A 26,988-nucleotide genomic window follows, 5' to 3' on the forward strand; every position below is an offset into this window, starting at 1 on the left:
ATCATGTCATTTGCAAGAGAAATAACCCCTTCCTCAAAAAGTGACTGAAGAACATCCTTGAAACACAGTCACATGCATATAACCACTGCAAAATGATAGAGATGTCGCCAAATGAGCACTCATGTAGTGGTGACAGAGGTGGTGGACCACAGTCTATAAAGTTGGAGATGAACATAGCTTTTCTTTTCTTAAAGAAATGCGGACTCAAGATCTGTTTTTCAAAAATAATTTGCGTATTTGAACTCTGCTTATTCCAAAAATGGAATTGAGGCAGAATGAGGCATGCTAACAATCTTCAAATATTTAGAGGGCTCTCAGGTGGAAGATGAATTAATGATCAGAGGGATAGTTTTTGTTTTTTTTGTTTCTTTTTTCCAGATGAGTTACGACACAGTGGTCAGAGCAAAGGGTTTTGGATTTGACACTTGACTTAAGTATCAGCTCTCCTCCGTATTATTTATGGATCTGTGGGAAAGGTATTTGGCCTACCAAAGTCTTCATTCTCCTTACCTGTAAAGTGAGGGTAACACTCACTTTACATGTTTTCTAGTGAGGATGAAATGAGATTGTGTTTGCAGAGTACCTAACCAAGTGTCTGTATCACACGGTATGTGCACAATTTATATCACATGGGAAGATTTTTTAAAACATCTTAGCAATACCAATATTGAAGGTGTTGCTTTGGGGTACTAGTAAGGGGTATGAACTTGTCAAGGTTAAGAAGTTCAAACAGCCTCTACAGTTTCGGGAGGTGTTGTAAATGGGGGTGTTGTAAAGGTGCTTCAAACATCAGGTGGGTGTTTAAACCAGGTGACCTTTACTATACCTGTCATTTCTGAAATTTGTGCCAATATATAGGGAACAAAATAGAAAGAGGAGTTGAAATAGTGTGAGCATAGCATGTTCTTCCATAGCAATTATCACAAAACAAAATATTAAACCTTGTTGCTGGTGAGTTTTCTATGTCCTCATGTTAAGGTTACTCTTGCTGTGGCCTCTCTTAAATTAACAAGCAAAAGCTTGACAATCCGCAAGTAAAATAGTGAAATTAGTAATTAAGCCAAGTGAGAGATAAGATCCTCAGGGAATATATCATTTCTAAATTGTGTCTCTTCTGGATTCTTCATCTTCTTACTATATTATTTTTGTTTAATCAAAGCCCTGGGGATTTAAAAGAGTTTTTTTTTTAAGTACTCCAGGCACCACTGAGTCAGGGAAAAAAGAATAAATCCAAGGGTCAGGCATGGTGGCAGGCCCAACATGTGCTATGCAGCTCAACAAGTGATGTATCACTGAGGTGTTTTCAGAATAAATTACTTTCTTCCAAGTGTCAAGATGGCAAATTCTTTCATATGTGTTATATCTGGGGGGTTGGGAGTGTGTGTGTGTACTGTTTGACATGGTTTCTTTTCCATGCAGGTATATATAAGGCATGTTTCAAGCTACCTGTCTAGGTTTCAGCTGTAAATCACTGTACTTCAATCAGTGAATAATTACTTCAGGGAACAGACTGAGGGTATGTGAAAATAATGCTTGATCAGAATTAATTTCTGTTTCTGAAGACATGAAAACCAGCTAATAAGTTATTGCTAATAGGTTCCACCCCTTGGTGATAAGAAAAACCATGAAGAAACAAAGTGAGAAAGAATTTGCATAGAAGAAGCAAAAGAATAATCTATTAAAAAATATTTCTGAAAGTAGGCTGTTAGGGTTCACTTGAACTTTTGGAAAATGTTTTCATCTTGAGTGAAGATATTCCCTGTGTATTATGAATAAAAATCACTGTTATACTTACCATCTCCTTTTAGGAACAGCTCAAAAAATTCATGCCAGGTCTCAATGCTAGGGAGATTAGGGTTATCCCTGTAGTAGTGGAAGAATGAAACAGCTATATCTTTTGGATTCCTAATGATGTAGATAATCTGTTAAAAAAAATCAATTTATTTTTGTATGGAAGTAGCCCCAAGACAAAACATTTCCTAAGAGAAAGTAGCAGCCACACTTACCTGTGCAAGTCACACCTTTTTGGTAGCTTCAGCTGATTATTAAATACAGACTTAGATACCAGAGTGTCTCAAAACTGAAGGTGCATAAAAAATCATCAGGGGATCTTGTTAAAATGCAGATTCTCACTCAGAGGTTCCAGGATGAGGCCTGCATTGTGCATTTGTAGCAAGCTCCCAGGAGATGTTGACGCTGCTGGCCCACTGAGCAGACGTTTTGAATTTATGTGCTAAAATTTGGTCCTGTCTTTTCAGGGGTAGACTTGAGAAAGTCCTCCTCAGGTGAAGGACAAGATTAATATTTTAATGTCGATGTATGACAAAATATGATTTATGTACAAGAAGATTTCTTGCAAATTATCCATATTTATAGAAAGAATAATGTTCTGGAATTTCTTTTTCTACAATTTAATCAGCTAAAGAGTAAGGGGTCTGAGATACCTTGCCAATTTATACAAATACTGCAACTGCAATTTAATTTGATTCAATAAATATTTATTTAATACCTATTGTATGTCTGGGCTCAGCTGGTGAAGGATCCGCCTACAATGCAGGAGACTTGGGTTTGATTCCTGGGTTGGGAAGATTCCCTTGAGAAGGGAACGGCTATCCACTCCAGTATTCTGGCCTGGAGAATTCCATAGACTGTATAGTCCATAGGGTCACAAAGAGTTGAACACGACTGAGCAACTTTCACTATTATATGTCAACTAGCGTGCAAAAACGTTCCAGAGCCAAGGAATAGAATAATGAGCAAGACAGAAATGATTCCCGCCCTCTCAAAACTTGCAGTCAAGTGATGTGTGTGTGTGTATGTGTGTGTGGTGCACACACTCGGTCATGTCTGACTCTTTGTGACCCCATGGACTGTAGCCCGCCAGGCTCTTCTGTCCACAGAATTTTCCAAGCAAGAATACTGGGAGTGGGTTGCCATTTCCTCCTCTAGGGGATCTTCCTGACCCAGTCAAGTGAGGGAAATAGATAATTAAATCCACTTTTGCCAGTGCAGTGTTATGAGGGTTACAATAGTGAAATACAGAGAACGATAGGAGCATATAAAAACCTCTGGAAGCCAATGTGAGAAGCCTGGTGGTAATAGGGCTGTCCCAGTCAAGGTCACCATTGCATGAGTACCAGATATTCTAACTTGCTTTTTAATTGAATATCAGGGAGGACATATTTGACTTAGATAAGGAAGTGTTTACTGAGTCATTTTTTATACATAACTATCTTTCCCTACTGTGTTCATAGTCCAGGTATTGTGACCCTTATTAACAGCACCTGCTCCTCTTTACTTGAAAGATACACAAAGACCACGACACGCAAGAATGAAGAGCCACCTTTACCCCCACAGTTATCTTCTCTTTGTCCCAAGAGATAATCATGGAAGAACACAACAACTCAGGCTTCCTCTAACTACATAGGCTTCCTGGGCAGATTTACAGAACCTCAAGGCCCAGACACCACAGTTTAAAAATCCACCACTTTAGCAAGAAGGAATAAATGGTAGAATTTTAAGCCTTAGACATCCAGTTGGAGACTTTATTTTTTGATAAACAGAATAATTTTTTAGGGACTTTGAAGAACTCTTCCTTAAAGTTACATGTCAGGATGATCTAGTGGGAGGGACAGTGCAACCCATAAACACATATTTTACCAAAAAAGGTTAAAAGAAGGTGTTCATGTACAATGAAGAATGTTAAATAGATGGTGCGGTGCATATACAAATACGAAATCACTATGTCATACATCTGAAACTAACATACTGTTATATGTCAATTACATTCAATAAACACACACACACATTATGAATGTCTCCTAAGAAATTATAAAAATTATTAGGGAGAGGTTAAGAAATATGGACTGAAGGTAGAATAGTACTCTGGAGAAAAAATTAAATATTAACTGAATATTTTTAAAATTAAATTTCCTTAAAAATTAAAAATTTATTTAAAAATTAAATATTAACTAAATATCATGTGACACAGTGGTAAAAAACTTGTCTGCCAATGCAGGAGACACAAGAGATGCAGGTTCAATCTCTGGTCCGACAAGATCTGTGGAGAAGGAAATGGCAACCCACTCCAGTATTCTTGCCTGGAGAATTCCATGGACAGATGAGCCCTGGTGGGCTACAATCCACGGGGTCACAAAGAGTCAGATACAACTGAGCACATACACAGCGTGAAATGGGCTGAAAATATAAATTTCATGTAAGAAAGTGTGGAAACATTCAAAAGGAGAGTCAAATGTTAGGAAGAAAATATAGGAGGCCAAGTAGGGTTGAGAGCTGATAGAGGACCATGGGAGGAGGAACTTACTATCTGTCCAGCACTACAAGGGTAGTTAAGGCTTGCCCATCCTCCAAGCTCTTGGGGCTCAGTCATCAGCAACAGAAGACAGGTCATTGCTTGGCATTCCAGGGATAACCAGACAGTCTCAGTCCCCATTAAAGTGTGGCAAAGACAGGATCATACCTTCAGGCTGTAGTGTTACTGTGGTGGTTTTAAATACACCCAGCTATAATCCTGGAGAAGGGCATGGCACCCCACTCCAATATTCTTGCCTGGAGAATCCCATGGACAGAGGAGCTTGGCAGGTCACTGTCCATGGGGTGCAAACAGTCAGACATGTCTTAAGCGACTGAGCATGCACACACACACACACACACACACCCCTTTTCTGAGTTTTGGCTTCTTTGCTTACAAAGGAAAAATAGCTACTCTTGTCACTGTTGTAACGTTTATAAAGCATAACTTAATCTCTGGTGACATTTGTTATCAGTGCTATTGCATGGAAAAGAAATGCAAAAAAGCAAAATGGCTGTCTGAGGAGGCCTTACAAATAGCTGAGAAAAGAAGAGAAGCAAAAAGCAAAGGAGAAAAGGAAAGATACAAGCATCTGAATGCAGAGTTCCAAAGAATAGCAAGGAGAGATAAGAAACCCTTCCTCAGAGACCAATGCAAAGAAATAGAGGAAAACAACAGAATGAGAAAGACTAGCGATCTCTTCAAGAAAATTAGAGATACCAAGGGAACATTTCATGCAAAAATGGGCTCGATAAAGGACAGAAATGGTATGGACTTAACAGAAGCATAAGATATTAAGAAAAGGTGGCAAGAATACAGAGAAGAACTGCACAAAAAAAAGATCTTCATGACTCAGATAATCACGATAGTGTGATCACTCACCTAGAGCCAGACATCCTGGAATGTGAAGTCAAATGGGCCTTAGGAAGCATCACTACAAACAAAGCTAGTGGAGGTGATGGAATTCCAGTTGAGCTATTTCAAATCCTGAAAGATGATGCTGTGAAAGTGCTGCACTCAATATACCAGCAAATTTGGAAAATTTGGCAGTGGCCACAGGACCGGCAAAGGCCAGCTTTCATTCCAATCCCAAAGAAAGACAATGCCAAAGAATGCTCAAAGTACCACACAATTGCACTCATCTCACACACTAATAGAGTAATGCTCAAAATTCTCCAAGCCAGGCTTCAGCAGTATGTGAACCGTGAACTTCCAGATGTTCAAGCTGGTTTTAGAAAAGGCAGAGGAACCAGAGATCAAATTGCCAACATCCACTGGATCATGGAAAAAGCAAGAGAGTTCCAGAAAAACATTTATTTCTGTTTTATGGACTATGCCAAAGCCTTTGACTGTGTGGATCATAATAAACTGTGGCAAATTATTCAAGAGATGGGAATACCAGACCACTTGACCTGCCTCTTAAAAAATCTATACTCAGGTCAGGAAGCAACAGTTAGAACTTGACATGGAAGAACAGACTGGTTCCAAATAGGAAAAGGAGTACGTCAAGGCTGTATATTGTCACCCTGCTTATTTAACTTATATGCAGAGTATATCATGAGAAACGCTGGGCTGAAAGAAGTACAAGCTGGAATCAAGATTGCAGGGAGAAATATCAATCACCTCAGAAATGCAGATAACACCACCCTTATGGCAGAAAGTGAAGAGGAACTAAAAAGCCTCTTGATGAAATTGAAAGAGGAGAGTGAAAAAGTTGGCTTAAAGCTCAACATTCAGAAAACGAAGATCATGGCATGTGGTCCCATCACTTCATGGGAAATAGATGGGGAAACAGTGTCAGACTTTATTTTTTGGGGCTCTAAAATCACTGCAGATGGTGACTGCAGCCATGAAATTAAAAGCTCTTATTTCTTGGAAGGAAAGTTATGATCAACCTAGATAGCATATTGAAAAGCAGAGATATTACTTTGCCAACAAAGGTCTGTCTAGTCAAGGCTAAGGTTTTTCCAGTGGTCATGTATGGATGTGAGAGTTGGACTGTGAAGAAAGCTGAGCACCAAAGAATTGATGCTTTTGAACTGTGATGTTGGAGAAGACTCTTGAGTGTTCCTTGGACTGCAAGGAGATCCAACCAGTCCATCCTAAAGGAGATCAGTCCTGGGTGTTCATTGGAAGGACTGATGCTGAAGCTGAAACTCCAATACTTTGGCCACTTCATGTGAAGAGTTGACTCATTGGAAAAGACCCTGATGCTGGGAGGGATTGGCGGCAGGAGGAGAAGGGGATGACAGAGGATGAGATGGCTGGATGGCATCACCGACTCGATGGACATGAGTTTGAGTGAACTCCAGGAGTTGATGATGGACAGGAGGCCTGGCGTGCTGTGATTCATGGGGTCGCAAAGAGTCCAACACGACTGAGTTTTTGAACTGAACTGAACTGAAGGGTTGTTAAGTGTACCATACTCTTTTTCTATCCAAATCTCTCTCTCTTAGGTAGTCTATTTGAAATGAAAATGTTCAACTGAGTCAAACTGTAATCAGCTTAGTATACTTTCACATTTTCTGATAGATTTGCTTGGGATAAGCACAAACTCCATGGCATTTACCTCTCCTTGTGTTACTTTTACTTGAACTGAAGAGTAGATGGTATACATGGAGACATTGTAGTCATAGAGTTATAATCTTTGGAAGATCTGCTTTGATGTATACACATTTGGCAGGTTTATTTATTTTTAAGAACATGACTGACATTGTTTAAAAGGCTTCATTACTGGGATATTGTTTACATTGGACACATGTGTCTTGCCTTTGCTTTACAAATTTTATCCTCTTTTTTCCTTATCGTGCATTCTCCATGAAAACAAATTTTAATAAATACATAAAAATAGAAAGTAAACTTTTAAAATTAGAAGTAACTTTTAAAATAATAATGTGAGGGCTTTAAAAATGGCTTGAAATAACTATTCTTCAGTGTTTTACATTAAATTTTACTTTTTATTCTTTCCCATATAATCTTTTGCAAAAATGAGAGATAAAATAATTAAAATAATATTATTAAGGCAGTTTTTCTCTCTCTGGACATCAATATTTAAAGAAAATGACTCAAACTAGATTCAGAATAGAATAAGACATCATCTAGCATAATTACAGTTGACATACTAATGTCATACTGAGATTTTTATGAGCCAGATACTGTGGTAATACTTATATACTCATTCTCTTGTTTAATGTTCATCACACTATGTGAGATGCATACTATTATCCTTGTGTTACATGAGGACACCAAAACTCAGAGAACATCATCAGTTTTCAAAGGTCACACAGCTTGAAAGTAACACAGCAAGAATCCAAGTTCAGTTTTGTGTACCCCTGAGCCTCTGTCCTTAACCATTGAACTTACCTTGCATTGTTTCTGCTTAACATTCATTGGTAGCATGCTGTAGCTCAAATGTGTTGGAATAACTCTCCTCTCACAGTACGTTTTTAGTTCTTCGAATTTAGAAATGTCTCCCAATTCAATAGGAGGTGTTAGGGTAATTCTAGCATTGGGAATGTTCTCAATGACTTTTGCAATCCAGTGAGTGCCTTCATAAGAAAATAAAATGAAATGCATTTTTAATCAAATGATACTCAAAATGAATACAGAAAATGAACATGAGGTTTTAAAAGCAATGACTACATTAGTTTTATTATAAATAGTTGTCACCTCGACACACAGATAAACCTGTTGGAGCATTTGAGATGTTAGTTCCCTTTACAAGAAGAATCACGTTTTAAAGATCGTGAAGAGTGATGAAAACTGTATATGCTGTTTCCTGGGCCTGAAATACTCTTCCACGTTACCACTCACTTCTAGCATCTTCTCCAGTTCACAAACACACAGATCTTTTCATTCATGATTCCTGCTGGTGCTGCAAGTTCATGCGTCTTGCTGTTCTAAAAACTGCCTTCTGAGTCCCCAGTTCCCTCTTCTAATTGCCCACCCTCTCTGTCTCTCGGAAGCAGCACACATCAAAATAAAGTTGTATTCATGTCTATCTCCCCAGCTCCCTGCTGAATACAGACACGGAATCTTGTTTTTGTCTGCATGCAAGTACAGAGCAGTTGTGCAAACAAAGCATTTGAACAATGAATGAATGCTACATCCAAACATCAAGGAGATGCAAATTTACTACCATGAAGTCTGGAAGAGATACCACTTTATCTTACTGAAAACACATGAGGATATGCTCCAGTGGTGTAGACTATAGAGAAATGGAGCAGAGAAGTAAAAGTTTGGGTGGGGAGGATGTTTTGCTAATTTGAAAGCAATGTTCCAAATTGGTTTAAATGAGGCTTAGTTTCCATTTATCTCATAATTCCAGTTAGATATAAGATGAACAAACTTATAGTTGAATAAATATTTAAACAGTGCTCTAACATTATGTTTTAAATTTAAGACTACTTTAGATTATGATGTTAATAGTCTTAAATATGTATAACCGTCATATAAATGTAACTGTATAGTAATGATATTTGCATTATTTTAATTAAATATACTGATTTATTCTGATAAGAAGAGAGAATACACAGTTTGTGCTGCTGAAGGGGACCTCCTGGCAGCTAATGGAAAATTTATAGGCAACAATAAGTCCAGGGACTTCCCTTGTGGTCCAGTGGTTAAGACTCCAGGCCCACAATGTAAGGGGCCCAAATTCCATCCGGAGATCTAGTTCCCTCATGCTACAACTAGATCTAGCATCTGGGAACTAGATCCCTCATGCTGCAACTAAAAATATCCCCCATGCAGCAACTAAGATCCAGTGCAGCCAAATACATATTTAAAAAATATGTCTAGTGGAAGCCTTATATATAGTTGTTTGTATATGGTATAAATTAGCCACTTGTTCTTATCAGCCCATAAGAAAACAATTATTTATTTACAGATCAATCATTAAGTACAAATTGAACAAAAACTATTTATTTATCACTATGCCTGGCTTAAAGTATGAAGAGAACTTTATAATGTTACAGATATTATGCTTATTATATATTAATATCTGTATGTCTTTGTGAATAAAGTCAAAACAAAAGTGTACTAAAGCTGTAATTTCTCCAGTCGAATTTTCTCAAAGCACATTTTTTTGACTTTCTAATATCAAATTTTTTCATGAAAATAAGCATTTAAGATACTTTAATTTCCAGTGGAAAAATTCTGAAAAGTAAATGTTTAAAAGAACTTATTACACACATTATCATTCTGTATATCTACATTTTAAAGATACATTGAAATAAACTTTACCAGATTTTGGATAGGAAACCAGGAACACATCATCCTCTCTTGCCTCAAAAGAATCCAGGGAATTTAGAAGTTCTTCTGAAGACATGGTAGAAAAGATGACTCCCTTGAACTTATGAAGAACACTTGACTGGCTCTTGGATGACATCTTTTGTCAAATCAATTGAAAAGTATTTACTAAACACTAGCTTTACACAAGGCACGGAGCAAGTGTGGTCCTTGATTTTAATCCCAGCTCGCTGGCAGTGTAATCACTGAGCTGGCATCCTGATGAGAGGATCATATACATACCTTTTGCAATTCTTGACAACAGTAATTTTTAAATGATAACTGAGCCAAAGTCTACTGTGAAAATGCTATTATCTGAATGTTACTGATAACACGTGTTACAAAATATTCCCTCCAACTTGACTCAGACAGTTTACATACACAGCTACCAAGCCACCAGAGTGTAATCATTACATTAAGGGACTAAGGTTCATCAAATCCTTGGGCCTAAGTAAGGAGAGACTTTTAGTGGCTATAATGGATTATATCATTGTGGTAATGTCTGGAAAAATTGAACTTCTGGTTAATATTAGCACACAGTAGAGCCTTTGACTGTGTGGATCACAATAAACTGTGGAAAATTCTGAAAGAGATGGGAATACCAGACCACCTGACCTGCCTTTTGAGAAATTTGTATGCAGGTCAGGAAACAACAGTTAGAACTGGACATGGAACAACAGGCTGGCTCCAAATAGGAAAAGGAGTTCGTCAAGGCTGTATATTGTCACCCTGTTTATTTAACTTTTATGCAGAGTACATCATGAGAAACGCTGGGCTGGAAGAAACACAAGCTGGAATCAAGATTGCTGGGAGAAATATCAATAACCTCAGATATGCAGATGACACCACCCTTATAGCAGAAAAGTGAAGAGGAACTCAAACGGAGAAGGCAATGGCACCCCACTCCAGTACTCTTGCCTGGAAAATCCCATGGACAGTGGAGCCTGGTAGGCTGCAGTCCATGGGGTTGCTAAGTCAAAGACTGAGTGACTTCACTTTCACTTTTCACTTTCATACATTGGAGAAGGAAATGGCAACCCACTCCAGTGTTCTTGCCTGGAGAATCCCAGGGAAGGTGGAGCCTGATGGGCTGTCGTCTTTGGGGTCGCACAGAGTTGGACACAACTGAAGCGACTTAGCAGCAGCAGTAGCAGCAGCAACTCAAAAGCCTCTTGATGAAAGTGAAAGTGGAGAGTGAAAAAGTTGGCTTAAAGCTCAACATTCAGAAAACGAAGATCATGGCATCCGGTCCCACCACTTCATAGGAAATAGATGGGGAAACAGTGGAAACAGTGTCAGACTTTATTTTTCTGGGCTCCAAAATCACTGCAGATGGTGACTGCAGCCATGAAATTAAAAGACGCTTACTCCTTGGAAGGAAAGTTATGACCAACCTAGATAGCACGTTCAAAAGCAGAGACATTACTTTGCCAACAAAGGTTCGTCTAGTCAAGGCTATGGTTTTTCCTGTGGTCATGTATAGATGTGAGAGTTGGACTGTGAAGAAGGCTGAGCGCCGAAGAAGTGATGCTTTTGAACTGTGGTGTTGGAGAAGACTCTTGAGAGTCCCTTGGGCTGCAAGGAGATCCAACCAGTCCATTCTGAAGGAGATCAGCCGTGGGTGTTCTTTGGAGGGAATGATGCTAAAGCTGAAACTGCAGTACTTTGGCCACCTGATGCGAAGAGTTGACTCATTGGAAAAGACTCTGATGGTAGGAGGGATTGGGGGCAGGAGGAGAAGGGGACGACAGAGGATGACATGGCTGGATGGCATCACTGACTCGATGGATGTGAGTCTCAGTGAACTCTGGGAATTGGTGATGGACAGGGAGGCCTGGCGTGCTGCGATTCATGGGGTCGCAGAGTCAGATACGACTGAGCTACTGATCTGATCTGATTTGATCTGAGAGGAAGCAGCTGGTATTGCATTTCAGGAAGAAAAGAGGAATAGAGTAAGAAAATACAATTTTTTCAAGGAACTGGCAGGTAAATCTTTGACGAGAGAGAAACCTTACAAGAAATACTTTACATAAAAAGTACTAAAGCTACCGTGGGAATAAGGAAACCCAAGTAAAAAGGTATCTTGAGTTTTGATGTACACAAGACGTTTTGGTTAAACTAAATAAACTCTTGTCTGAGTCATTCTTAGCTTTTGTCACCAATATTGTTATATTCTGGATTCAGTTACATATGGCAATGAAATGCCCAGTTACTTCATTGAACCATAGTTCAATCTCTTTGCTTGTCTAACCTTTAAAAAGAAATGTACACAACAAGGAAATAATCAGCATTTTAATTGAGCACCAAAAAAGTAGAGGTCAATTGTTGAAGAACTAATTGAAGAAGAAAGATATAAAAGTAGCAGAAACAAAATTTTAAATGATTATACACCTAAAAATTCCTCAAAAAAAAAAAAAAAACCTATAAATAATTAAAATGAACGTGTAGGGGACTTCCCTGGTAGTCCAGTGGTTAAGAATCCATCTTCTGATGCAAGGGGCACAGGTTATATTCCTGGTCAGGGAACTAAGACCCTACATGCCATGGGGCAATAAGCTCACAAGCCACAAGTAGAGAAAAGGTCCGTGTGCCTTTTTGTCATAACAAATGAAAAAATCTGAATAGGCATTTCACCAAAGGTATACAAATGAGTGATAACCACATGAAAGGTTGCTCAACATCATTAACCATCAGTGAACTACAAATCAAAAGCACAGTGAAGGATGATTCCACACCACCAGGATGGTTATAATAAATAAATCACTAATAACTCATGACAACTTCTGGAGAGCATGGAACCCTCAGACACTGCTGGTGGGAATATAAAATGGTAAACTGCTTTGGAAAATAGTTTGGCAGTTTCTTAAAATGGTAAACATGCAGTTATTATATAATAATCCCACTCCCAACTATATACCCCAAAATGAAAACATGTGTCCAAACGCAAATTTGTAAACAAATGTTCACAGCAGCATTATTCACAATAGCCAAGAGTGAAAACCACTCAAATGCAGAGTTGTGCTTCTTTTGAGGGTTGTGGGGAGAAATTCCATTTCCTTGCCATTTCAGTTTCTCTAGACTTAGCTCATGGCCCTGCATCTGAAACATTTTTCCCCTCTGCTTCTATTGTCACACCATTTTCTCTTTAACTTTGACCCCATAGCCTCCCTCTTATAAAGTTCCTGTGATTCTACAGGTGTACTCAGATACTTCAGAATAATTTCCTCATTTCAAGATCCATAACTTAATTATCTCTTCAGTCTCTTGTGCTACATAAGGTAACATATGCATAGGTTGTGGGGATTAGGATATGGACATCTTTGTGGGGCTATTATTCCATCTATTACACTATAAAGTGGAATATTATTCAGCAATGAAAAGAAATTAAATACTGATACAGGCTTCACTGTGAGTAAACATTGAAATGTTACATTAAGTGAAAGAAACCATTTGCAAAAGACTACAAATCTTATGATTCCGTTTATATAAAATGCCAAGAATATTCAAATCTATAGAAACAAAAGTAGATTAGTGGTTGCCTTCAACAGGAGAAGTTGAAGGGAAATGGGGAATGACTACTAATATGTATGGGATTTCTTTTTTTGAGGTGATAAAATGCTTCAAAAGTGATTGTGACATGCTTGCACAACTTTGTGAATATACTATTAATATAAACGATTGAACTGTGCACTTCAATGGGTGGATTCCAGGATATGTGAGTATATATAAATAAATCTGTCATATTAAGAAAAACAACTAGTATTGTACAATCCTTCAGAATCTCTTGTCAGCAAAATATAAGAATCCTAGTTTGATTCAAATCCTTGCCAGAATGTGATATTGTCATACTTCACTGGCAAGAGTATATAAATCACCTACAAATACATTGGCAAAGTGTTTGGTAGTATTCCACTTGTCTGTTGCTGGTAACAAACCACCATGAATTGCAGTGACTTAAAAGCAAAAGTCTGTTCTTTCCCAGGTCTATTGGTTGACCATGTTCAGCTGGGTGGTTCTTGCTTCAGGCCTTTGGTGCAGTCACTCTCAGATGGTGGTTAAGAACAGGATTTTTCTGAAGTCCTGACTGAGCTTGACGTAGAAAACAGTTTGTTCACATGGCTGGCAGGTGATTCTGGCTGTCAGCTGGGAGTTTAGCAAGGGCTCTCTATCAGAGTACTTGTATGGAGCTTTTCCATATGGTTTGGGCTTTTTACAGCATGGCAGCTGGATTTGAAGACAGAGCATTCCAAGAGTGAGCCCTCCAAGAGGCCAAAGCAGTAACTACAAGGCTTCTTATGACAGACTCTTGGGAGTCATGTGGCAGCACTTCAGCTACATTCCATAAGCTACACAGGGTCAGCCCAGACTCAGTGAGAAGAGGACCACAGGGCACATGAACGCTGGAAGACGAGCTCTCACCATCCTCCTCTGACCTCCGTGTCCATTTGAAAGCAGCAAAATGCTCCCAAAACCTTCTCAAGATCTCCAAATCCTCATTGTATTAAGTCATCAGGGTCAAGCTTGAAGTCTGTGATCTCATTACCTAAATCAGGTATAGACATGACTGGAGGTCCTTGGAGCCAGTCCCTCTCCTGAAAGTTCTTGAGTATAGCACCTAGAACACAATTTTCTCAATTCTGAAGACTTGTGAATTAAAGAGACAGGTTATCTCCTCATACACACTCAACATACAGTGGAGACATTTCTACTTTAAAAGCACGTAACTGTCAGTGAGTTAGAGAAATTCTGTTGGGTTTGGTACTCCTCTCTACAAGTGATTCTTTGAGGGTCTAGGCTCTGCCTTCTTCAGTTCAGTTTAGTCGCTCAGTCATGTCCGACTCTTTGCTACCTCACGAACCACAGCACGCCACCTCTCCCTGTCCATCACAAACTCCCAGAGTCCACCCAAACCCATGTCCATTGAGTCAGTGATGCCATCCAACCATCTCATCCTCTGTCATCCCCTTCTCCTCCTATCCTCAATCTTTGCCAGCATCAGGGTCTTTTCAAATGAGTCAGCTTTTTGCATCAGGTGGCCAAAGTACTGGAGTTTCAGCTTCAGCATCAGTCCTTCCAATGAACACCCAGGACTGATTACCTTTAGGATGGACTGATTGGCTCTCCTTGCAGTCCAATGAACTCTCAAGAGTCTTCTCCAACACCACAGTTCAAAAGCATAAATTCTTCGGTGCATAGGTTTCTTTATAGTCCAACTCTCACGTCCATCCATGACCACTGGAAAAACCATAGCCTTGACTAGATGGACCTTTGTTGGCAAAGTAATGTCTCTGCTTTTTCATATGCTATCTAGGTTGGTCATAACTTTCTTTCCAAGGAATAAGTGACTTTTAATTTCATGGCTGCAGTCACCATCTGCAGTGATTTTGGAGCCCAAAAAAATTAAGTCTGACACTGTTTCCATTGTTTCCCCATCTATTTCCCATGAAATGATGGGACCGGATGCCATGATCTTCGTTTTCTGAATGTTGAGCTTTAAGCCAACTTTTTCACTCTCCACTTTCACTTTCATCAAGAGGCTTTTTAGTTCCTCTTCACTTTCTGCCATAGGGTGGTGTCATCTGCATATCTAAGGTTATTGATATATCTCCGGGCACTCTTGATTTCAGCTTGTGCCTCTTTCAGCCCAGAGTTTCTCATGATGTACTCTGCATATAAGTTAAATAAGCAGGGTGACAATATATAGCCTTGATCCTTTTCCTATATGGAACCAGTCTGTTGTTCCATGTCCAATTCTAACTGTTGCTTCCTGACCTGCATCCAGGTTTCTCAAGAGGCAGGTCAGGTGGTCTGGTACTCCCACCACACAGTCAAAGGCTTTGGCATAGTTAATAAAGCAGAAATAGATGTTTTTCTGGAACTCTCTTGCTTTTTCCATGATCCAGCAGATGTTGGCAATTCGATCTCTGGTTCTTCTGCCTTTTCTAAAACCAGCTTGAACATCTGGAAGTTCACAGTTCACATATTGCTGAAGCCTGGCTTGGAGAATTTTGAGCATTACTTTACTAGCGTGTGAGATGAGTGCAATTGTGAGGTAGTTTGAGCATTCTTTGGCATTGCCTTTCTTTGGGATTGGAATGAAAACTGACCTTTTCCAGTCCTGTGGCCACTGCTGAGTTTTCCAAATTTGCTGGCACATTGAGTGCAGCACTTGCACAGCATCATCTTTTAGGATTTGAAATAGCTCAACTGGAATTCCATCACCTCCACTAGCTTTGTTCATAGTGATGCTTCCTAAGGCCCACTTGACTTCACATTCCAGGATGTCTGGCTCTAGGTCAGTGATCACACCATCGTGATTATCTGGGTCATGAAGATCTTTTTTGTACAGTTCTTCTGTGTATTCTTGCCATCTCTTCTTAATATCTTCTGCTTCTGTTAGGTCCATACCATTTGTGTCCTTTATCGAGCGCATCTTTGCATGAAATGTTCCCTTGGTATCTCTAATTTTCTTGAAGAGATCTCTAGTCTTTCCCATTCTATTGTTTTCCTCTATTTCTTTGCACTGATCATGGAGGAAGACTTTCTTATCTCTCCTTGCTATTCTTTGGAACTCTGCATTCAAATGGGTATATCTTTCCTTTTCTCCTTTGCTTTTTGCTTCTCTTCTTTTCACAGCTATTTGTAAGGCCTCCTCAGACAGCCATTTTGGTTTTTTGCATTTGTTTTTCTTGGGGATGGTCTTGTTCCCTGTCTCCTGTACAATGTGAACATCCATGCATAGTTCATCAGGCACTCTATCTATCAGATCTAGTCCCTTAAATCTATTTCTCACTTCCACTGTATAGTCATAAGGGATTTGATTTAGGTCATACCTGAATGGTCCAGTGGTTTTCCCTACTTTTTTCAATTTAAGTCTGAATTTGGCAATAAGGAGTTCATGGTCTTAGTTACAGTCAGCTCCTGGTCTTGTTTTTGCTGACTGTTTTTAGCTTCTCCATCTTTGGCTGCAAAGAATATAATCAATCTGATTTTGGTGTTGACCATCTGGTGATATCCATGTGTAGAGTCTTCTCTTGTGTTGTTCTGGGCTCTTGGTTTTACACTCTGAGCTCTAAGAGCTGAGCACATTTCTCAGAATGACTCATTCTTGTAGGAAGCTGGGGGTTATAAGGGCTCTTTTTCTTTTGAACTGTCTCTGTCCCTGAAGTCCTAGTAGGTGGTTTTTTTTTTTTGCCTGTTTGTTATTTTATTTTTCCAATGCAATGCTCTTGGAAAATGGTGTAAGCTTTCTGTGATTATTATTGTTGCTCTGCTTGTGAGACAAAAAGGCACACCCCAAAATATCTCCCAGATAGGTCACATTCTTCTTTGGAATGAGGAACAGAATGCTTTGAGATGATGTCTTTGAGATTCTTAGAAGCCTTTTTGTCTAGTAGATAGGGCCTGAGAGTCACGCTTTTAAGATTCTTAAAAGTCTATTGTTTATGAGGTCTATGGGAAACATTCTGTCTTTCTGAGTTATCAGCAAAAGATCTTACAGTCACATCCTAGACTTCATCTTTACCCTGAGACCATCTTTTGCTGATAGCGCCAAATCTTGTTCTGAGGTCATTTCTTATGCTGAGAACATTTTGCTAGCTAGAAACACTGTCATGGGTCTTATTTCATAAATTCTGATTAGGAAAAACAAAACTGGACAGTTCCCTCCTTAATTCAACTCCTCCTCTTTTTATTGTAGACACTAGAAGAAGCCACTTATCACTTTCAAATTTTGCCTGAAATTCTCCTTAGAAAAATTACATGTTAAGAACTCCTATTTTCCAAATGTATTCAGTGGATGGTGTTCCTAATTTTTCTGCCATATATCCTCTCTCATCTGGACTCCAATAATAACTTCCTCACAGTCCCTCACAAAGTTTGATAACAGTTTCCTTATGCTCTGTCAAGCTTCTTCTCACTGTCCAGTCCCCAAATCAATGTTACATGTTTTAGGTTTTTGGTACAAAAACACCTCACATACAGGTATCAATTTCTATTTCATTATATATTTGCTGACTAACAAACAACTACCAAAATGCAGCATTTTAAAGTAACAGTGTAATCTCTCAGGGTTTTATGATGTTATGGGCTTAGCTGGGCAATTCTGATTTGGAGTCTTTCATGGAAGCTGGGACTAGAGTCACAGGAAGACTGAGTTGATCATCCAAGATGGCTCCTCTACATGGGTAAGAATTAATGCTGTCTGTTGGCTGGGAGCTCATCTTAGACTGCCTACCAGATAAACTTACCTCCTTCCCCCTTGCCTTCCTACTCTTGCTTCTCTTTATTTTCTTCTCTCTTTCCTTCCTTTTTCTGCTTTTCTTTCTCTCTCTCCTTCCTTTTCTTTATTTCTTTCTTCCTTTCATTCTTTCTCCCTTCCTTCTTCTTTCCTTCCTTTCTTTCTATTTGATACTTTGAGACTTCAGTCTTTGCAGTGAGGAAACCTGAGACGAGAGAGACCTCATCTTCGTGTCTTGGCTAGATGTCAACAATTTGTCAGTAAATGTATTTCTGGCCCACAGGTGCAGAGCATGGTACATCTCCCATCACTAGTAGGTTTGTGCCACATGGGGTCCCTAAAGCTTGGTTTGAGACCTAAGGCTGTAAAACTACAAATAAGTGATGGGTAATTATAATCCATCAGCAAATAGCCAGAAAGAAGAAAAACAAATGGAATACCCAGACTTGAAAGAACTTTGTGGATTAGAATTGCTGGAAGAGATAAGTGACAAATTTAGAAAATAAATAATCAGAGCATTTAAGGAGATTCTATTAAAACCCTTTTTAAAGACCTTTAGAAATGATTCACAATCACAAATGTTAGCAAGTGATTCAAAGGAGAGATTGTTTCTTGATGAATACCCAACAGGTAACCTATAAGAGCCACTCAGAGGAAAATCACAAAACACAGAGCAAAATGTAAAAGAAATAAAGCAAAAATAATATAAATGGAAGACAGATCCAGGAGGCATAATATTTTATTACAAGACATAAGAGAAAAAATAGACATATTTGCCTAGGTAGAAAATAAATGTTTAATGAGAAAAGATATCATAAAAATCAATTGTATAGGAAATCAATCCTGAATATTCATTGGAAGGACAGATGCTGAAGCTGAAAGTCCAATACTTTGGCCACCTGATGCAAAGAACCAATTCATTGGAAAAGACATTGATGCTGGGAAAGATTGAGGGCAGGAGAAGAAGGTGGTGACAGAGGATGATATGGTTGGATGGCATCACTACCTCAATGGACATGAGTTTTAGAAAACTCCAGGAGATAGTGAAGAACAGGGAAGCCTGGTATGCTGCAGTCAGTAGGGTCACAGAGTAGGACACAACTTAGCAAATGAACAATGACAATGGGAAAAGGTCATAAATTATGAACTAAATTAAGATAATATAAACTATTTCCAACTGGAGGATGACACAACAACCCATTCCAGTGTTCTTGCCTGGAGAATCCTATGGACAAAGGAGACTGGTGGGTTACAGTCCATAGGGTCACAATGAGTCGGATGTGACTGAAGTGACTCAGCATGCATGCGTGCAAACTATTTCCAAACACTATGGCAGATAGTGTTTTTATCTATAATAAAAAGACTTAAAATTGATTTTGAAAAAGAAAACTTGATAAAAATATGAGACAAACTACAGATCCAAATCAAAGTAAATATATAATAGGAGCCTTACTTTCATCAATAAGGAAATGGCTATATTAATTTGGATATAGTCATACAGTAAAAATATTATGGTACCATTAAAAAGATACATCAAAGGTATAAGCATAAAAAGAAATATCATAATATGATCCCATTTTTATAAAGCAAGCAGTTCCCCCAAAACCTTACAACATATGTATTTGTCTGTATATGATAATATGAGTCAGAGAAAGACACAAAAATTTACAACACATGGATATTATGACTGCATAAGAAGAAAGAGGTAATAAAAAAGATCAAGAAGATTGTTTCTGAGAAAAACAGCAAACATGATATGGCACAAATTATGTAATTACATAGACATACACTTTGGCCACATGATGTTAAGAGCCTGATGCTGGGAAATACTGAAGGCAAAAAGAGACATGGGCAGCAGAGGATGAGATGGTTAGACAGCATCACCGACTCAGTGGACCTGAATATGAGCAAACTCTGGGAGATGGTGGAAGACAGGGACGCCTAGTGTGCGATAGTCCATGAGGTAGCAAAGAGTCGGACATGACTTAGTGACTGAACAGCAACAATAAATGTGTATCTATTTGCAGAAAGGAGTTTATATATATATAATATATATTATATATATAATTTTCTTACATACATGTTAATAATCATTTGAATTTTATTTTTACAGACAATATCCTCACATCCTCAAAAATGTGGAGAGGAAGACTAGATAAAACTTTAATGAACACATTAGAAAAGGGCTGAAAGCTGAAAGGATGCCTAGTTGACTATCAGCCAGAAATATGCTTTGATGTAGCACTGGATGGTCCTGCAAGAGAGCCTTGATAGCTCAAGAATTGAAAGTTGACCAAAAGAGATCTAATAGTATGGGAAGGAAAACCCATCATACAGATAGGAGTGCTCTCCTCTTGCCTGAGAGAGGGTCAGGGCCCTTGTGGGTGTGACGACTGGGTATCAGTGTGTGTGGCAGTGATGACCAAGAAATGACAACCGCCAATAGCAACACATGTGCAAGCCCTTAACTCCGCCCTCATTCCCTCTCCTTCCTCCCATAATCCCCTGGGGCCAGAAAGGGGCAGACTCGCTTCCGTAGTCATCTTGTCTGAACCTCCTGAAGGAAGACCCTCACCTGGAAGGACTGGTTGGGAAAGTAAAGAAGCTAGCCTTTATAGGCTTTAGAAAAAAGGTGGGAGGAGAATATTAAGGAAAAATTTAAGTCTTCTTTCAAAATGATAAACTGTTCACTAGAATACATCTTAATGCATAATTCTGTTTTCAATGTCGAATGTGGAAAATGATCTTTTATTTGCTTTCTTTTGTAACATTGCATAATTCCCTTTTCCTACCTCTAAAGTACTGCGGTAAAGTTCATGTGCTTGGAAATTCAAAAGAGGAAATTATAGTAATTATTTTTAAAAATTACCAAATATTTCAAATGTTTTGGTAATATTACCAAAATGTTACCCCCATCACAACAAGTTCCATTTACAGTGAACTTATTACGTGTCAGACACTGCAGTGTTCTATATGCACATCCTTACAACAACATTATACAAGAAATATTGTTAAACTCAAGTATTTTAGTGAAAAGAAACAGACTCAAGGGATTAAGTAATTTACTTAAGAATACACTTAGAATATCACCGTCAGTGGTAAATACTATTAGCTTGAAAACATCTGCTCTTAACCACACAGAACATGTCTGTGTGTGTTTGCCCATGTGAAACAGTCCTTCTGGTCTCACTTGCATGAGAGCGTGTGCCTCTGTGTATGTGCACTAATGTATGAGTAAAATGTCTTCCTTTGTCTGTAAATATTAGAAGTTTTTATCTGATATTTAACATCCTAGTAAATCCTGGCGGGCTACAGTCCATGAGGTTGCAACAAGTCGGACACGACTTAGCAACTAAACCTCCACCGTTAGTTTTTGAATCACAGGACCAGAACAAAGAATGGTACCTGAAGGTTGCATCAGCTGTTCAGAATGCAATCCAGTGCTACCATGATATCTATGGTGAGAAAAAAAGAGCTACCACCCAGGTTTCACTGGATCATTTTTTCAAAAGGGTAGACAGAATTAAATTTAGCAAGGAACCAGAACCTGTGCCATCAACATTAGGCATGAATGAAATCAAAGTTTGCCCTTCATCTCCTATTGCTGATGATCCTTCAGCTCTACCATCTCCCACCTCCTCTCCCTTCTCTAGTCAGTAACTCTTCTTGCCTGTTCACTGGATGCTGGCCCCTGTATGTTAGCTGTTGTACTGGACTACTATACTTTTCCAGCTACTGTATTATAAGATTAAAAATGCTTTATTTGTGTTTGTTTGCTTTTATGTATTATTTGTATGAAAAGTACTATAAACCTATTACAGTATAGTACTATATAGCTAATTAGTATTAGTTGGGTACCTAGGCTAAGCTTGTTGGACTTACAAAAAAATTGGACCTAAGAATGTGCTCTCAGAACTCATTTTAATGTAGGGGACTTATTGCAAATAAACTCTGTTCATTCCCTCCATTTCTAAAAGCAAGATTTGCATATCTGGGGCCTTCCAGAAGCCTAGGTATAATCCTCAGTAGGGAACTAAACCCAAGAGAAGATCCAGGCTCTGTGAAGTTGAAACATGGTGCTCTGGCAGCTGAGTGAAGGGAGAGAGCATCTAATAAACAGTCAATAATGGGTGCTGGAGAGGGTGGACTTTGACCAGGGCCTCAAAGATGGGAAGGTTTTCACAAAGTGTAGGTGGGTAAAAAAAGCAGCGACATTACTTTGCCACCAAAGGTCCATCTAGTCAAAGCTATTGTTTTTCCAGTAGTCATGTATGGATGTGAGAGTTGGACTATAAAGAAACCTGTGCACCAATGAACTGATGTTTTTGAACTGTGGTGTTGGAGAAGATTCTTGAGAGTCCCTTGGACTTCAAGGAGATCGAACCAGTCCATCCTAAAGGAAATCAGTCCTGAATATTCATTGGAAGGACAGATGCTGAAGCTGAAACTCCAATACTTTGGCCACCTGATGTGAAGGACTGATTCATTGGAAAAGACCCTGATGCTGGGAAAGATTGAAGGCAGGAGGAGAAGGGGACGACAGAGGATGAGATGGTTGGATGGCATCACTGACTCGATGGACATGAGCTTGAGCAAGCTCTGGGAGTTGGTGATGGACAGGGAGTCCTGGTGTGCTGCAGTCCATGGGGTTGCAAAGATTGGACATGACTGAGCGAATGAGCTGAACTGAGCTGAAGTGGGTAAGGATTTTATTTAGATAGAAGTTGTAGGGGCGCTGAAGGAGGGAGATTTAGGCCTAGAGGACAGTAGCTGAGAAGTGCAAGTACAACAACTTGGGTTGGAGATAGAATAGGAGCAGCAGAAGATGAGGTTAAAAAGTCAGACTAAGTCTCTGCCCTGACAGTACTGGACTCCCAAGTGAGGAGTCTGTTCTCAATCTGAAATAGGACAGGGTCACAAATTCTCACCGCAACATAGGCCAGGTAGGTAACATAAGTGGGTGAAGAGAGCCAAGTATAAGACACAGGCATACACTGAATTTATATTAAACATTTAGAAATTATCTTTACTTTCCTAAGCAAATATGTTACTTTTCAATTATAACTTAAATATATAGCTTCTCAGGTTATCTTTCATCGTCTTATCTTTGAAAGTGATAGGAGGAAAGAGAATAGTTCTCCACTCTAAGAAGAACAGCACAAGCACACATGTAAGTAACAAATCAGTCCCAGCATCAGGAATCAAAAGGCACAGTTGAGGACTTGGACAAACTGGCGTGGACTTTTGTCTTTAGGAGGTACTCAATACTCAGCTCTTTATTGCCTCATGACAGCCTGGGCCCAGGACTTGCAGATCTTTTAGGTTTTCATGAAAAATCAGAAGTTCTGGTTTTGATGTAAAGTCATTTGATTGCTTAACAAAGGCTAAAAAATTAAAAAACTGAGTAAGCCAAATAAACAAAATATATATTCCATCTACATTAGAACTATAGGCTCCTAATTTGCACCTTTGTTTAGGAAATAATGCTTTTTGAATAGAAGGATAACACATTTAGAATTTACTTTAGGAACATATCTGCTGGTCACATATGAAATGAACTAAAGCAAAAGGAGAACTCACAGCAGATAACCAGTTAAGGCATCTTTCAAAAAGCTTGGCTTGAAATGAGTAGGATGCTAAGGAAATGGAAAGGTGTTTCCAGGTGTAGGACTGTGAAAGAGAGTTACGATTTGGTAGCAGGATGTTGACACCAAGGGAGGGTATGACAGTGACCTCAAGACCTCAAGTGCTTCTGAACAGGAGATGTGAAGCAACAGGAACAGTACAGGCAGAAAGAAGTCAGACAAGAAGATGTCAGGAAAGGTTCAGAGGTAATACAAGAAATGAAGTAAAAAGGAGTTTGGATGTCAGTGAATACGGAGCTGCCTTGTGATACCAACTTTTTTTTAATGTTTCCTTTTCTTTAAGGACACTTTTTTTTAATTAATAAAGCAACAGTTGCTCCAAGGCCAGAGGCAGAAAATACTCTTCTGACATATTTTATCAAGCACTTCTAATGCACTAGACATTATTCTGACTACAGGAAATAGAATCTGAATATGATTGTAAAGTCTGTACTTTCGTGAAAAGAATTCTAGTTCAGGAGTCAGATAATTTTTTTTAAATAGAAAATATTAAGTTATGATAAGTAAGATACAAAGAAAAACCACAGTGATGCAGTACAGAATAACTAGGGGTACTTTGATTTGGGTGGTCAGGAGAGGTTTCTCTATGAGGGGCCAGTTTCCATTTTCTACATTCAAGAGGAGGTCCTCATCTAGAATCTAAACGTGTACTGTTATATGAGTAAGTGAAAAGAAAATCACCCTGAGCCAAGGAGGACAGAACCTGAGGAATTTGCTAAGAGAGTCCTGACACTGTTAAATTGCGCTCACTGGTAGGGAAAATTCTCAGCTGAACACAGATACAGCCATTATTCCAATGCAGTATTGGCAAGTGAAAATTGGTTTTTAATTTATTTGTTTACTTCAGTGTTTTATTTTTCTCTCACGGAGTGTTTTCTTGCCTTTAATATAAATTGAGAGAGGTTTCTGGCAAAGATGGAGTAACTGGGAGTTGGCTTACTTTCCAACTTGAAATAAAACAGACACAAAAGAACAAAATAGAAGATCTAAGAAGCAATAGGGCTTCTCTGGTGGCTCAGTTGGTAAAGAATCTGCCTGCAAAGAAGGAGACCAGGGTTTGATCCCTGGGTCAGGAAGATCCCCTGGAGAGGGAAATGGCAACCCAATCCAGTATTCTTGCATGGAAAGTCCCATGGACAAAGGAGCCTGGCAGGCTATAGTCTATGGGGTCACAAGAGTTGGACATCAAGAAGCAATAGATTTTTAAGACATTGGAAACAGGGGATTAGTAGTTTATCCTGCCCATATTACTGCATATTTCTTATTAAATTACCAAATTTAATTGACTGGTCTAGGTCTCTAGTGAGAATGTAAAATTTTGTTATTACCATGTTGTAAACAGTTTAGTAGTTTCTTAGAAAGTTAAACATATCTGGGCTATCAATGTAGCCCAGATATTTCACACGTAGGTATAAGAATTGAAAACAAACATCCACACAAAGATGTGTACATATAGCTCATAGCAGTTTGGTCTCTGATAGCCAAAAACTGAGAAACAAGACAAAACAAACAAACAAACAAACAAAAAACATGTCCATCAGGAAGTAAATGGAAAAACAAATCATGGTAGAGCCATATGAAGGAACAAACAACTGATACATGGGGCTTCCCATGTGGCTCAGTGGTAAGGAATCTGCCTGCTAATGCAGAAAACATGGGTTGGGAAGATATCCTGAAGTAGGAAATGGTAATCTGCTCCAGTATTCTTGCCTGCCAAAATTCCATGGACAGAGAAGTCTGGTGGGCTACTAAGAATCGAATACAACTGAGCAACTGAGCATGCACACATACGTGCAACTACATGGATACATCTCAAAGAAGTTTTGCTAGATAAAAAGCCAGAAAACACAGAGTATACACTGTGTGATCTTATATATGCTGCTGCTACTGCTGCTAAGTCGCTTCAGTCGTGTCTGACTCTGTGCGACCCCATAGATGGCAGCCCACCAGGCTCCCCCATCCCTGGGATTCCCCAGGCAAGAATACTGGAATGGGTTGCCATTTCCTTCTCCAATGCATGAAAGTGAAAAGTGAAAGTGAAGTCGCTCAGTCGTTTCCGACTCTTAGCAACCCCATGGACTGCAGCCTACCAGGCTCCTCTGTCCATGGGATTTTCCAGGCAAGAGTACTGGAGTGGGGTGCCATTGCCTTCTCTGATCTTATATATAGAAAATCCTAAAAAAAAAAGTAAATTCTTCTATAATAACAGAATATAGATCAGTGTTTGCCAGGGATTGGAAGGAGGTGGGGATAGGCAGGAAGCAGAAGTACAAAGGTGTGCAAGGAATCTTTTGGGTGTGATTAATATACTCATTTGGAGAAGGCAATGGCACCTCACTCCAGTACTCTTGCCTGGAAAATCCCATGGGCAGAGGCGCCTGGTCAGCTGCAGTCCATGTGGTCGCAAAGAGTCAGACACGACTGAGCAACTTCACTTTCACTTTTCACTTTCATGCATTGGAGAAGGAAATGGCAACCCACTCCAGTGTTCTTGCCTGGAGAATCCCAGGGACAGGGGAGCTTGGTGGGCTGCCATCTGTGGGGTCGCACAGAGTCGGACACGACTGAAGCGACTTAGCAGCAGCAGAATATACTCATTATTTTGATTGTGGTGATGTTTTTCATAGGTGTGTACATATGCCAACTGTATACTTTAAATATGTGCAATTTATTGTATACCAATTGTACCTCAATGAAGCTGTTAAAATTATCAAGGAAAATATTTCAATATGTAGAACCTGACAATCAAAGGTTACTGCAGACTCTTTCCTATTTAATGTGTGTGTGTGTAGTCAATGTGAGGTTGGTCTTTACCAGTGCTACTGAAATTATTTGATAAATCGTTTATCTTTACAAATTGTTTAGAAGTTTTTTATTTAGAAATTTGATTAGTAGTTTTAAAGTTAACAATGCCACACGATTAGAAATATCATGTAATTGTGTTGGTGTCTTTCTTATTAGAGTTACTAGTTTTGCACAGCTAAAAACTTATTTAACAAATGATGAGTATGCACTACAGTATTTCTGGGGGATGAAAGTATATCTGATAATAAAACACAACAAATTGTTCACAGCGGTTCTCTCTGGGGCAGAATTATGAGTAAATGACATGGTTGATTTATCACATATCCCTATTGTTTTGATTTTTTTTTAAATTAACATTGCTTTATAATCGCCTAAAAATGGATCTTTCCATTTTAAGAGAAGGCAAAAATCTTCAGGTAAAGTTCCTGACACAGTGTTTGGCACAAGATACTACTGAACTGTAGCTATAACATACCTCAGGTAACTGGCATCCTACCTGAGAACCCTGGAGCATCCTCAAAGAAACCCCAGTCTAGTTCTTTAGAAGGACCCAGAGACAAGACAAGATGAAGAGCCATTTCTTCAACAGCCATCTTGAAGACACAGCCTTCATACTCTGAGTGGATGTCTTTCTCCTATTTCTCAGTTCAGTTCAGTTGAGTTGCTCAGTCGTGTCCGACTCTTTGCGACCCCATGAA

The 26,988-nt window shown here is 39.0% G+C and overlaps 1 protein-coding gene across 1 annotated transcript in view; it reads right to left on the reverse strand.

Moving 5' to 3' along the window:
• The window catches only part of LOC129641318 (sulfotransferase 6B1-like), a 44,534-nt gene that overhangs the window by 16,103 nt on the left and 1,443 nt on the right, over positions 1–26,988 (reverse strand). The window contains exons 3-5 of the mRNA XM_055566078.1: positions 9,557–9,701; positions 7,676–7,860; positions 1,796–1,922 (exon numbers count right to left, since the gene is read on the reverse strand). Of these exons, the coding sequence (XP_055422053.1) occupies positions 1,796–1,922; positions 7,676–7,860; positions 9,557–9,701 (457 nt within the window). The remainder of the gene's footprint in view (positions 1–1,795; positions 1,923–7,675; positions 7,861–9,556; positions 9,702–26,988) is intronic.

This window comes from Bubalus kerabau, chromosome 1, assembly GCF_029407905.1.
Source record: "Bubalus kerabau isolate K-KA32 ecotype Philippines breed swamp buffalo chromosome 1, PCC_UOA_SB_1v2, whole genome shotgun sequence".
Taxonomy (NCBI): Eukaryota; Metazoa; Chordata; class Mammalia; order Artiodactyla; family Bovidae; genus Bubalus; species Bubalus kerabau.